Genomic DNA, 14,014 nt, shown 5'->3' on the forward strand with positions numbered 1-14,014 from the left:
TAAATAGAATCCTGGTTCATTCTGGAGAACTGCCGACCTGGATGAATTGGATTTGATAGAACATAGCTGTTCTCCACTCATTAGCAAGATACCAGACACCATATTTTTTTCAGTGGATAAAAATACTTATCTGGACAGTGCTTTAAGTGTGGTCACTACTAAATTAATTCACACGACAGGTAAGTATTCTTGCTATTTCACATACGGTGACGTTGAGGCACGGAGGGCCATCAGTGAAGGTCACAGAGGAATTGGCATGAGAGTTTGAGACTAGAATTCAGACCTCCCTGGCTTCCTGTCCAATAGTCATTCCAACTAGTTCATGCATCTTCTCTTTTAAAATACAAAATCGATAACCCCAGGTGGCCAGGACTCCTTTCCTCCTGTACCATAGTGTCATAGTCAGTATGGACAGTCAAACTGGATTCCCCTAGTTATAAAAGAGGGGGAAGCTGGCAGCGGGTCCTCTGTGAGGGCTCTGAAACTCTAGAACTTGTCCTTCCCCTTCCCCATCTGAAAGACACCAGATTTGGTGACTTTCCAAGTATGCTGCTAGGACGCTTGTTTGAAAGGGTCTCTGGAGAAGGTTGAGGGTGTGTTTCCTAGATGATGGAGGGGTAGGTGGCTAGCTAGCCAAATTTCAGTAGACCTATTTCAAAGCTGCCGAGGTTTAATTGAATTGTATTTATTGTATGATTATTTTAGGCTGCCTAGAGCCTTGGACAGCCATCTTTATTATTTTAAATCTAAATAAATAACAAAATATCGGATTGGGCTAACATTCCGTATTTATACACCTTCCTCATCTCTAGACACTGTGAGTAGATGTTTACCATTTTGTTCCATTATGTGTTCTATGTTTACATTAATACAGACATGTTGGCGTAGACATGTTGAAAATCAGAATCCATGTGAGAGCAAAGTAATTTGAGACAAAGGTCAATAAAAATGATTAGCCCACATTTTAATTTTTTTTTCATTTTATTTTGCAGGTATTCCTTTGGTAAGTGAATGTAAATCAGAAAAAGTATCTGCAGTCATTATTTACTGGTGCATTTTGTGGGTAGGTAGCTTTTAAATTATTCTCTCTCTCTCTCTCTCTCTCAAAGGAATATTATAGTTATGATCATCTTTGCACTGTTTAGTCATCTATCAAACTTAAAGAAATCTTCTGTAGATTCTGTACGTATCTTAAGCAAGGGGAAACCGCTGTAATATCTAAGTTGAAACTGACTTAGTGAGAGATTCTGTATTAGATAAAGAAAATCTGTAGGTTGGTCTAACTGCAGTTTTTCATGGACATGACCTCAGCTGGCATGAGCTCACTTTTTCACAGTGACAATACCAAGAATTAAACCAAGTGTAAGACTGAGAGTAAGAGCATGGACTGGAGTAACGAATGTGGCGTTGGGAATCTAGAGACCCAGCTCTGCCAATGAATTGTATGAATTCAGGGATGCAATTTCACCTCTCTGTCTCAGTTTTCCCATTGGTGTGAAATGTAGATAGATAATAGTTTGCAGAGGTCAGGGGGATTAATTAATGTCCATACAGAGCTTTGAACAGACATGTTTCTGTATAAGCGCTAAGTATCCTTACCTAAATACATTCTGTACAAGTTGGGGTGAGCCACTTGCGGTGGGCAACATGTGGGGAAACTTGTCTTGTCACTGTCTATACTATACTGGTTCTCTAGATAAATAGAGGAGTCCTGTTCCAGAGCTGGCAGTGACCAATAAAATCCTCTGTAATACAGAAACCAAACAGCTAGTGTTTATTAAATCTATATAATCTAGTGTAAAGGCCATTCTTTGATATGTATTATCAACTACCTTTCCTAACTGATAAGAAGAGAATTCTTTTTTACATCTTTCAATAGATTGAGTCCTGCTTTACTTGTTAATGATTTTATCTGATTAGAAGAGGGAATGCAGAATGGAAGTAGATAAAACTAGAAACAGCCTACAGGGTATATGCAGGATCATCAGGCATGATGCTTTGTGTTACGAAGAGCTGGAGAACAGGGAAGAAATATGATTTTCCACGTCTGTTATCTACTTGCTAGAGAGACTTACATGCTTGCTTTTAGATAACCTCTCTAGGTCTGGTTTGGATTTTTATGGCTACACCTAAGTTTTATTATTTAGGATTTTTTTAAACACCTGATTACTGCTATAAAGCTATTGAGGACACCCAGCAGAGGAAATTTGGCTCTTCCAAAACGTTAACTGTGTCTGCGTTGTCTCCTGAATGGACAAACACCCTGCTATGGTTAATCAAATCCTTTGTACGCAGTGGGATCTCTCTTTTTGTTTTTGGATAAAATGGTATTTCTGAATAAGATGAATGAGATGTAAATCTTAAACTACTTTTGTGAGAATACAGGAAAACCACAATATTTTTGTTATAATATAGCTGAAACAACTACATTGTGATCCATTTCTGATGCTGCTTAAACACATTAAATATTGCTGAGCTTTGAAAGCCGTTACACTTTGGTAGCATCTACTTCAAAGAATTATCTGAAAAATTCCCGGAGTGATCTTCGTAAATGCTGACTGTTGCAGTTCCCCTGCAGGAAGTGTGCTTTTTTTTGATACATCTTAGGATGGATTTTGGTAGCCTCCCTGAAAACTGCAGGCTGTCCCTATGAATTTTAAAGAACTCCAGAGTCTGGCAATAGTTGGAAATAACAACAAGCTGTTAGGCCAAATGGGATCAACTGGTATTGCCACAGGTTTTGCTCTTTGCTCTCTTTATTGCTGTCAGGTAACAGTTATTAAAAACACTCCTCACTTCAGGCAATGAACTGTGAAACAGACATGGAGCAGCTTTCACAGCATGCAGAGCACAGGCTTGCATTTTGCTATTTATCTTTAAAAGGTGAAAGGAGTATGTTACCATGCAAATCCTATAGCTGCTGCAGCCTGGGAAATTAGACTAGTTTTGAAAATAGTGGAGTGGTAGTAATCCTGCTTTTTTTTTTTTTTTTTTTTTTTAATTCAGAAATGACGACTTCAGATTTAAAATGACGTGTTCTAGCAAGTCAGGAGTGGTGAAAGGGGCCAGACTGGAGTCCTTTGCTCATCCACCATGGAGGCACACACTGGCAATGCAAGATTCTCCAGCCCCACCTGGAACCACTTTCTGGATAGCTTTAATTCTCTGTTGATTCTCAGCTGGGGCTCTTAAGAAGGGCCTTTGAATGGGTGGAGTCACACGCTCAGTCAGTGTCCAAACCCTCAGGGCTCATCTACACTTACCTCCGCGATTTGGCGGCAGTCGACTGGAGTTACGCAAACTACGCAAAAAACTTGCGTAACTCCCATCGACTTCTGTGCTTCTGTTCTGCGCTCTGTCTTCAATGCACTGCGCCGATGCAGCGCTACGTCACTTGAGGAGGTGGTCTTAATACGTCGATTTCTGGATCGACTGAGCAGGTCTTCACTGACCGCTCAGTCGATCCAGATAAGTCGATCTGACGGGGGCAACAGTGTAGACGTAGCCTCAGGTTCCTTGAAGACTGGGCTTGTGTGGCCATTGAGCAGCTGAAACCCCAGTCTGAGTTTCCTCCTTGCGCTTGGCTGTCCTTGGGGTTCCCCTTCATGACATCTTTGGTTCGAGTTCCCCAATGCCCTCTTCTTAGAGAGCCACTTCTGCCTCTTTAATATCCTAGTTGGAAGTTAATGATCTGCACCTGCCGCAGTCAGAATGACGTACTCAGCAGCTTAATGCAGGGTTTCGAGACCCCCTAGCAGGTCGAGGGAAGATTCTCACCAGCTAGTGACAGGTCTAAACAGTGGCGGCAGTCGTGATGTTTTTATAAGGACATCTCTCTTGCTAGTTTGAAATGAGACCGAAACCACCAAGTTAATTTTCATAGACCACTGACCAGCCCTGTGGTGGGTATAATTACAGATCTATTCGGAATAAAAACAGATTATCTGAGGGGGTCCCTGTTCGGGTGGTAGAGTTTTTGGAAAAATTGGAGGAAGTCCAGAGGAGAGCAACAAAAAGGATTAAAGGTCTAGAAAACATGACCTGTGAGGAACGATTGAAAAAAATCGGGTTTGTTTAGTCTGGAGAAGAGCAGACCGAGGGGGGACATAACAGTCTTCAAGTAAGTACAAGGCTGTCCTAAAGAGGAGGGTGGTAAATTGTTCTCTCTAACCACTGAGGGCATAACAGAAAGTAATGGGCGTAAATTACAGCAAGGGAGATTGAGGTTAAACACTAGTAAAACCTTGCTGACTGTCAGGGTAGTTAAGCACAGGTACAAATTACTTAGGGAGGTTGTGGAATCTCCATCATTGGAGTTTTTTAGGAACAGCTTAGACAAACACCTGTCCGGGATGGTGTAGATAATACTTAGTCCTACCTCACTGCTGGGGACTGGACTAAATGACCTGTCGAGGTCCCTTCCAGCCCTACATTTCTATGATTCTAATGGTTCTAAATCCCATTACCAGTCTCCTAAACCAGCTAATCTTATATATATATATATTTTTTTTTCGTTTGGAGCCTGATTTCAGTGGCTTAACAGAGTGATTTTTGTTGTGGTTTTTTCACCTTATCTCGGCTCTAAAGTGAAATATTGAAAGAGGTGCTGCACTGAAACATAGGCTTTGTGTCATCTTTCTTTCGTTTGTCCTGTCATGCTAGTGTACTAATCAGTCCCCAGAAATTCAAACAGTAATTTGATAGCGTAGCATATGGCATAATGTCGCTTATTGCTGAGGAAATGCTGGTGGAATGAGATGTGAATGGAGTGGGAAAAGACCAGCACTGTTGCAGAAAGGTTGGGAGAATCCTGTGGATTTGTAATGGATGTCTGCGGCTCTCCATCCTGTAGAACACAGATCCAGATGTGGTGCAGGGAGATGTCATTATTTTGGAGGATTTAGATTCCTTGCTGTCATATTACATGGTGATAGGTTACTTCTTGGAGTAGCGTTTTTGCTTTTCTACAAGCAACACTTGAGGTGCTTTTTTGGCCTTTGACAGCTCCATTTGTCTTTCTGAGAATTGTGTGCAGTTATCAACAGGACCCTTACATTGAGGGAGTGGGGAAACAGCTTCTCTAATTTGATTCTTGATGCATAAAAGGGTTCATATTTAAGGCCAAAATAAATGGTTCCTTGGGGAGAGTTCAGAATCTAGTTTCCACAGGCCGTGCAAGTGACCTGTCTAGATCAAGTTGGATGTGTATTTTAAGAGTGTGAATTTCAAATCTTGCAGAGAACTTCAGTAAGTTCTGGTGGGGAAGGAAGACAATTAGAACTTCATTGCATTTAATCTCCAACTTGTATTTCTTCTTACCTTATTTGTAAACACAGAATAGCAAATAAATAACTCCATACCTATGCCTGCTCCAGATATTATGTTGTATCTCAGCAGACTTATTATTTCATAGTTTCAGATGAAGTGTTTGATTAAGGAGGAGGAATAAAAAGTTGAAAGCCATAATTCTCCATTACTTGTAAAATCCTCACTCTCGCTTAACTTCAATGCAAATTGTTCTGAGGGGAGGCTTTTCTTTTAAAAGGTCTTTTGGGATCTTAAATTTTAGATTTGCATTGACATAAAATGAAATATTAAAGTGCACAGTTAGTTTTGGATTTTACTGTACTGGATTGAGGCACATTTCCTTTGGGAGTGTTTCTCTGGAAGGGGTAGGAGTATTCTATGCCAAAGAGATCTATCTGCATAAGAGAGCAGAGCTTTCTTATTTGTTCTCCAATATCAGTATTGTGGTGGGCATGGAAGAAAAATGTGATTAAGTTGCAGAGGTTAAGGAGAAGTCATATCAGCATTATTCCAAGCCTAAACTGAAATGCAGTACAGATGTAATACATTTGCATTAAAACTAGAGGTGGGTTTGAGCTGGGATATTTGCATCTGGATCCCAGCTTTCCCAAAGCGAAGCGATTGTTCTGGTTTGGGAGTAACTGTGATTAAAACAATATATTTTGGATGCTGTGTTTAAACCGGGCGTGGCAGAATGAGACAATGCACCAAAGGAGGAGTTCAGTTTATGGAGTAATAGCACATAAGAACGATGGTAGATACAGTAGCACTTATTACGTCAGCAGTTTACAGAGACCCAGAGCTTATCTGAAGCATGTGGTGGTAATGCATTATGATAGAGAGGAGATAAAAAAGCAGGACAAGATGATTTTTTTATTATTCCTGTGGAATTTGCTGTCCGTCTATGGATCTGCAGAGTCTAGTTTCATTCTGTAAGGAATTTTGAACACCCTCGTGGTGATAGAATTCTGTATCGTGGGGGTGGGGTCTGGATGCTGCTAATTCCTTTCCGTGGCTAACATTGTGATCTGCTGTTCCCGTTTCTTGTGTAAGAGTGGGAAACTTTTCCCTCTGCCTTATTAAATCTATTTTTCAAGCTGTCACTTAACCAGGTCGAGTGACAGAGTCGGATGTTTATGTGGCCCTGGACACTTGAACTCCGGTGTTTTCAATCACAACAGCACCTCTTGCCAGCCGTTGTGAATTAAATACTCCTTGTGACCTTTTACCCTCGCCGCTCTTAAATTCATGCTTTAAAAACAGCTTAATGAGGGGTTTACTGGCCCAATTGGAAGTTTTTATTAAAACCTATTAGTGCACCAGAGTAGCCTGCCTGAAGGAAACGATTAGCCCAAAGCAACTAAACTCAGGCTGGCCCCTAGCCACACCAGGTTTCCTCTAAACTGTTTCCAGGTTTCACATTAACCCTCACACTGTGCAGCTTGCATGGAATTCATATCCTCTGGTTTAATTTATGGCTTGTCTGATTTGCCCTCCTCCCCCCCCCCCCCCCCCCAGCTCCCCAACCTACCTCCTTCCCCCCCATGTTCACGAAAGCCTTTTGTTTTAATTGAATTATACTCTCAATAAGGGGCGACTTCGCTTTATCCCGGTCTGACTCATCTGAGAGCCTTAAATGTGTCGAACTAGCCCCGGGATTCTCCAGGGATCCCAGCAAGGAGATGAGCTTTCGTGCAGGTTGGTCATTTGGAGCCCAGATGGGTAATGGCAGTAATGTTCCACCCCTCGGTTCCGTGTAGTCATGCACGGGGCCCTCTCCTCAGTAATTTCTACAAAGAGCAGCGCCGCGTTGTGCTGATGGAGCAATGGCTTTGGACGGACGTGGGCAATTTTTAAAACAAGGCTGCACGTGTGTGATTTGCATGTGGTCTGATGAAAAGGACGCAGGCCGGGGAATTGGAAGAACTGGGTTTTCATCCTGACCCTACCACTGACTTACTGTTTGACCTGTCACAAGGCTTGTAATCTCTGTGCCTCATCTGCAAAACTGGGATCATGATGCTTGCCCACCTTGTATCAAGTGCTTTAGTGCCACGTGGATGAGAGATGCTATAGAAGTTTCCACTGTCAATTATTACACACTCAGGTAGCTAATGAAAGCAGGAAGAACTTCTGCCTTGTCTTCGCTTTAAAGATAGTTGCTCTGTTAGGCCCTGAGCCTGGAAGGTGATGATCTCCGTCCGCTGTCTGTCCTTCGTCGAGGGCAACTAACTCCCACTTTCGTATGTGTTTGTGACCTCATCTCCCCCACTCCATCCCAGCCTGCTTGTCTCATCCACCTGTTACGTTTCGTCTTTTAGACAGTGTGCTCTTTGGGGCAGGACTGTCATTTCTTAGTGGTTGTGCAGCCCCTAGCCCTGGTTGAAGCCTCTAGGTGCTATCGCAATATAAATGTTTCAGAATAAACCGGTGACATTTGTGTATTCACATTTTTTTGGGTCCCATTGCAACTCCATATGCTGATGAAATAACTCTTCAGTCGCTAATGATACTCTGTTCCACTGCCCACTGGATCATCTGACATACATGGCAATGTTCTCATGCAGCTATTTAACCTTCCTTGTTAGCCTGTAACCAGAGACGAAAACTTGAAGATGCACAGATAGTCTGGTTTATAAGGCTGTGTATTACACTGGAAAGAATTCAGCTGCCTGCCCTGAAATGTAGAAAACACAGCCCTCATTTTGAAAGCTAGGTGGTTGACAATCTGTCATTCAGATTGTCACTTAAATGGGTAAGGTTTATGGTCTGGAATGCCATATTGAACATTGACATTGTGTCCTCCATAGAGTTAAACAAACAAAAACAACCCCTTTCCCCCACTGTCCCTTTTGACACCAGTAATTTCCTATGAGATGTAGCATAGGCTTCTTTGTTCTTGCGAACCAATGGGTGCACCAAACTTGCTGGTTACCTTTTAAAAAGAATACTCTGGAAAAATCTGCCATTAAAGTTATTACTGTAAAGTAGTGTCTTAGATTGCAGCAATTATGCAAATGAACACAAGGGATAGAATACATCTTAGCAAGGGCTGATGCAAATGGTGATGCTGGAATGAGTGCATAACTTTTTGAAAGAGATCTTTTTCTTGCAAGTAATTTTCTTCAGAGGTTTTCCAAGTCACCTGAATGTCAGTCTATGTAACCAGTGTTGGGCCGGAAGATGTTGTTTTATTTTCTCTCCGTATAGGAATGTAAATGTGTGGATCAGGTCAGCTGATCTAGCAGAAAAATCTTTCACTAAGCTAAATATTTCTCTTAAGGCTTTGTGTCTTACTATGTCTGGGCTTTGATAGAATAACCAAATGGTTTTCTCACACACAGATGTCTGTAGATTACATCACAATGCTGTAGCTACTGGGTGTGGGGGCTCTGCTTCTTCCAAGTCCATAGTTTGGATAGCTGCTCCTATACCTGGGTTTTATTTCGAGTGTCTGGATGATCCTTCCATCCTCAGACCCAGTTTCTTTCTTCTCCCTGGAAACCTCTTTGAGCTGAGCAGATTGTTAACTGGAAATTAGGTATTATCTGTATTATTGTAGCACCCACAGTGTGCTGAGGATTGCCTACGCCGATAGAAAGATTTAGTGCCTGTTCCAAAAAGCTTATGGTCTAAGGAAGTTTAGGTATCATAAGACCTTGCCTTCCTGTCACAAGCACTAGGAAAAGTCAGTCTTATAGTAGTGCAGGAAAGGATTCTAGCTTCATTAACCTATGGTGATAAAGGGTATATGGTAGCATGGTAATCTTCAAAATGCTGTACACTTATCAACTTGATTGAGCCTTGCCAACTCTATGGTGAAGTATTTTCACTCCCATGTTAGAGTGATAAAATATGGCAGAGAAGTTACATGGCTTTCCCAAATTTCATACCAATTATTATCCCGGTTTAGAACAAAGAGATCTGTTGTGTTGTTAAACAACTCCATCCTACTACAGAGATGGTTGGATTCCAGTTGTGCTTGAACAGATCTGCTCGTATGTCTGACTTACTTCAGAGGGGCTCTGAAACTGAGTTAATCCACCATTTCGAGACACTGGAATATAAAGGTGCCATAGAAATGCAAAATAGATCTTGGTGATATCTTCACTATGGTAGCTACTTTGTATGGTTGAAAACTACATGCAAAAAACCAAAACCAATCCAAAAGCAAAACAAAAACAAACAAAGCCCCTTCAAGTTCTGCAGTTGCGGTACCAAAGAAAAGACTTTCCAAGAGGTCCTGAATCTTCTGGGACTTAGAAAGCTTGACATGCATATCTGGTGAAGGAGCACTGGAGTGCAATGGACTGGTTTGATCACCAGCTCATTCATTGATGGATTACAAGAATGCACCAGGGTGGGTGTGTATAGCAAACCGTAACCTTTGCCAACAGCAGCAAAAGGAAGAAGTCATTGTTAAATCAGTATTGGAATTACAGATATGTGCCACTTTCATATTCTAAAACAGTTCCAGCTAGAAAGCCCTGTTCTGCTGCAGCAGGTATGATAGTTTGCCATGATAGTCATGGTGTTTGTTTTGTGAGTAGATCTGCAATAGCATGTTTACCCTATTCAAAGCATCGCTCTTGTATCCTATGTGTACAGTACGTTTTTTCCTAAAATTGTTTTCTCCCCTTTCTCAGGAGTTTTCTGCCTTCCTTTCTTTTTAAACAAAGGATTTATTCATTGCAATGGTATTAACATTTGCTTAGGTCTGTGTCCTTTTAACAGAGCTGGAGAACATTGGTATCTTTTTAATTGGTATGGATTCTTTTCTAAATCTGAGTCTCTCTTTTAGCCAGAGTTTGACTAAGCAGATAGAATTTGGTTAACCTAAGGTGAAATAAGCATACAAGATTTCAGCTCTTATCATACAGACACTAACCGTTTGGTGCCAGCAGTGGGTTCTCTTGTGTGCATTGTAAAGTCAGCACTTGCACTTCTGATTTGGCAATTTGAAATCCATTGCTCAGGATTGCGAGCTTAACTGGGGTCTGTATTTTTAATCTTTTGATCATTCTGTGTCTTAGTGCAGCTCCACAATTCTGGCTTCCTGTTAACGGAGCCCCCCAAAAAAAAGAAAAAAAAAAAAAGACTAGGATTGAGAGGTGATGCCACCACAGTTCCCACTCAATTTTAAAATGCTAATAATGTAATAAAACTGATATTTGAACGTAGAGAGATGTCCGAACCAAAGCTCTTGATTGGAATGCAACCCAACTATGATGATGTTCCAATTTATATCTAGACATCCCAGCTGGACCCATTTCTACTTACCTGTGTAAAGAACCTTCTGTGCCAAAGGATCCCAAAGCTTTTTACAAACTCAGACTGTCGTCAGGGATCACTCTTGCCTACCAGTGAAATGCAGGCACCTCTCGGGTGAGGTTTAACAGCTATTTCACAGACACGCCCAGTAGGTATAGGACAGGGAATGATGAACAGCATATCCACTTGCAGGGGGGATTAGGGTGTAGACTGTCATTACCTAAATTGGAGTGGAGCTAGGACAATGTGGTTAAAGCTTCCTGCTCTTTCAAAAAGTGACGTGGGAAGTTTTATGATGTCGAGCGGTCAGGACCTCCATTTTGTGCATCCTTCAGGAAGTGGCACCTCCAACAGCGCAGCGCCCCCTGAACGCCATGCTTGACTGGTTCCCTACTGACTCCAGGGGAAGGAGCCCCACCTGCTGAATTAACGGCCGAGTTTTCTGCAGCATGTAGGCATGTCTTAAAGGTCTGCCTGCAGACGTGTTGATCGAGGTCAGCCTGCTCTCCCTTGGTTAGCTGCCTATATTTAGTGACTGTGTAAAGTCACAGACCTCTACTTGTATAACAGCAGGGCTAAATCTGTAGGGAGGAGTAATTTCTTAGAATGCCCAGGAAATAGCTCAACTGATTATCAAAAGGGAAGTGAATTAAAGCTGTAGAGATGCAACAAATATCCTCTCCTTTTGGCTTCCAGAGTAAATGGGTGCTCTCTACCACAGTGGCCACATATACATATATAGACCAGCCACGCCCCATAACCTTCCACAACTGTTCCGTTTTAAATACGGAGGGTCGGTAAGCACGTGGTATCGGATTTTTAAAAAAAAAAACTTGGAAATAGGATTCTTTGATGCAGTGGGAGTATTCGAAGGGTGAGTTTTAAAAGGTGTGGGTCTGCCTCCATAGCTCTTCACCCAACTCATGGGTTGCAGCCCATTTTGGGCGATCCTTTACCATCGGCTTGTCGCACTCACCCGTATATTGTAATGTCCAAAGATTCTTGACCATGCAGATTCCAACCAGCCTGCTCTATGCTGCTGGCACCCTGCCTGTTTTGTTTTGTAGCATTTGCAGTTGCATACTTGCCAAAGAATAGGCATGCCCTAGCTTGTAAAAGTAAAAACCAGGCATATTCCACGTACCCAGTTATACCCTCTAACAAATAATATGTTCTACTAAAGGCGTAAGAGTGACAATCCAAAAAGCAAACGAAGACTCTTGTGCACCTGAAAAGTGGAAGATGATAGATGTTTTTCTAAGTTGAGTGAGAAAGCTGAATTGGGGGGAATCCAGTGAAAACAATGGATTTAGATCCATGACAGTGCCAGCTTCAGTAGATTGACAATTCTCAGGACAGGGCTGTTTAAATTCATTGTGATATTGCCAGGCTTTTGATGGAAGGAGGAAGGAAGATGAGAGAAGGGCGGGGTTGTCTTCCGTCCATACTTGGATTGAAAGTTCAGCTCTGTCATGGCAGAGTGACTTTTTTTTATTTTCAAAGTTAAATAAACCTTGACATGCAGAATAACCTCTGAAGACTAAAAAATCTGAATGACGTCCAAGGAACTTCTGGCATTTTTATTCTTCCATTAATCTGACTGTCAGTTCCAACGGGCTTCTGATTTATCCATGCCTGGTTAACCATTCACATACCCTCCTTTTGACCTGATAGAACCCTACGTAAAAGTTTTACTGCAGTAATTTCTGGAGGATGATTAGAGTCTAAGCATTGCTCACGCGAGTACTCTAAATATAAATATTCCAAAGACCAGCTCTTGTGGTGGTTAGAATTTGTTTGTGGTTGACTGTCCCCAGATATTCTTCTAGAATAGTGACTAATGGGGTTAATGTTTTAGGCTTGACTTTTCAGAGAGCAAAGGGAGTTAGGCGCCAACATCTACCAAAACTCAATTAATTTATTACGCTTTCCTTAGATTGAATTTAATATGGAGGTTTTTAGGAGACATTAAGGACCAAAGTTGCTCTTGCACAGTTCTGCTACTTTCATGCTAGAAGTGTTGAATGCACCAAAAATGCACCACAGTTGTGCCAAATTAAGGCAGCGCCAGAGATCTTGGCACATCTTTTAATTGTTCATAGGATCCAAAAGGCCCTTCCTATGGAAAGAAATCCATAAAACTGCAACACACTGAATGCAAAATACCACATACGCAAATGCAAATGTGGAAGAACCACAATGACAGTAACACTCAAATAGAGATGGCGTTTCAAAAGGAAGATTCTGTGTTGAATATTCCTGGCCATTTGGGCGTGGGGTTAGCTTCTGCAGCACAGTCATCTGGCTAAACCCAGTAAATCAGGAGTAACACAGTGACTGAACCGTGAAATTTTAAGGCCCTGTTCTAGGGAACACACTCCAGGCACGAAGTGACTGAACTATTCTTGTTGTCCCTTTTCCCTCGCTGTGCAAAAAATAGACTGAAATCTAGTGTAAAAAGTATGGTGCAAATGGCAAAACAGGAGTTAGTTTAAAAGGCTTTTGCTTCCAGTGGTCTAAACTGTTGAGAAGTAAAGAGATGTTGCTCTTGTAGTGGGAGTTTTATGCTGGTAGTGTCCTTTTTAAAGGGTGAATGTTTCCTTAAAAATCATTTCAGTTTCCTTTAGGCATTCTGCATGAGGAGACTGTAATACCTATTTTATTTTATTTGTCTGTTGTTGATGGCATCTTTATATAGTGATTGACATCAGTGTGTCTGCTTTCTCCTGAGTTTTACAGGTTTTAGCATCCTACTAAGCAAGGATTTACAAAGGGACCTAGTTCTCTAAGACCCCCTTTTTAAAATCCCAGCACGAATTTCTGCTTTATGTATGATGACAATTGTGCATGGAAGAGCTTGCTGCGTTCTCAGATATTGCTTCCAAACAATTCCTAGCAGAAGCGGCCATGTTCTCTTAATTTTTTAGAAATACGTTCATTAGTCTTGTGAAATAATTGTCTCCTGTGGTTCTTTTCCTTTTTTTAAATTGGGTGAAACCACAATATGAAACCAAGCTCTTCCCAGTAATATATAGGAGATAGGTAGAAGTCAAGGTACATATTTCATGTGAGTCAAAAGAGATGTCAGAATTTCACAGTAAATACCATTATGCAATTTCCGGGCTCAAATCTTTTCTTTTGTCGCTTGGCTCCCATGCCTTGATTCAGAACAGTTGGTGCTTTATTTTAAGTCCTTTTGTACTGTGTGTGTGTGTTTGTGTACACACGCCAAGATCATCCGTCCCTGTCATAATCCCCAAATGAAAACTGCAAATGTCAGGGAAAATGGAGGTAGCTAATATCCAGTCGGTGCAGTTCTGCAAACAGGTGTGACGGCACCGGATAACTCATGTGATTGTGAAAGGAAATTAACAGGAAAGAATGCAATGCCATTTTTTTTTTATCTTTTAAAGAGAATAAAGGTGGTGTCTGTTTT

The 14,014-nt window shown here is 41.5% G+C and overlaps 1 protein-coding gene across 2 annotated transcripts in view; it reads left to right on the top strand.

The window, feature by feature from the left end:
- LMF1 (lipase maturation factor 1) overlaps positions 1-14,014 on the top strand; it is a 315,025-nt gene that overhangs the window by 39,694 nt on the left and 261,317 nt on the right. The window contains exon 3 of one of the 2 annotated variants that reach the window (XM_067534103.1): positions 993-1,003. The exons of the other annotated variant lie outside the window; for it this stretch is intronic. Within the exon in view, the coding sequence (XP_067390204.1) occupies positions 993-1,003 (11 nt within the window). The remainder of the gene's footprint in view (positions 1-992; positions 1,004-14,014) is intronic. 2 annotated transcript variants of the gene reach the window in all.

The sequence above is a fragment of the Emydura macquarii genome, unplaced genomic scaffold (assembly GCF_026122565.2).
Source record: "Emydura macquarii macquarii isolate MOO-44397 ecotype Brisbane River unplaced genomic scaffold, CSIRO-AGI_Emac_v2 contig_3390, whole genome shotgun sequence".
Lineage (NCBI taxonomy): Eukaryota > Metazoa > Chordata > Testudines > Chelidae > Emydura > Emydura macquarii.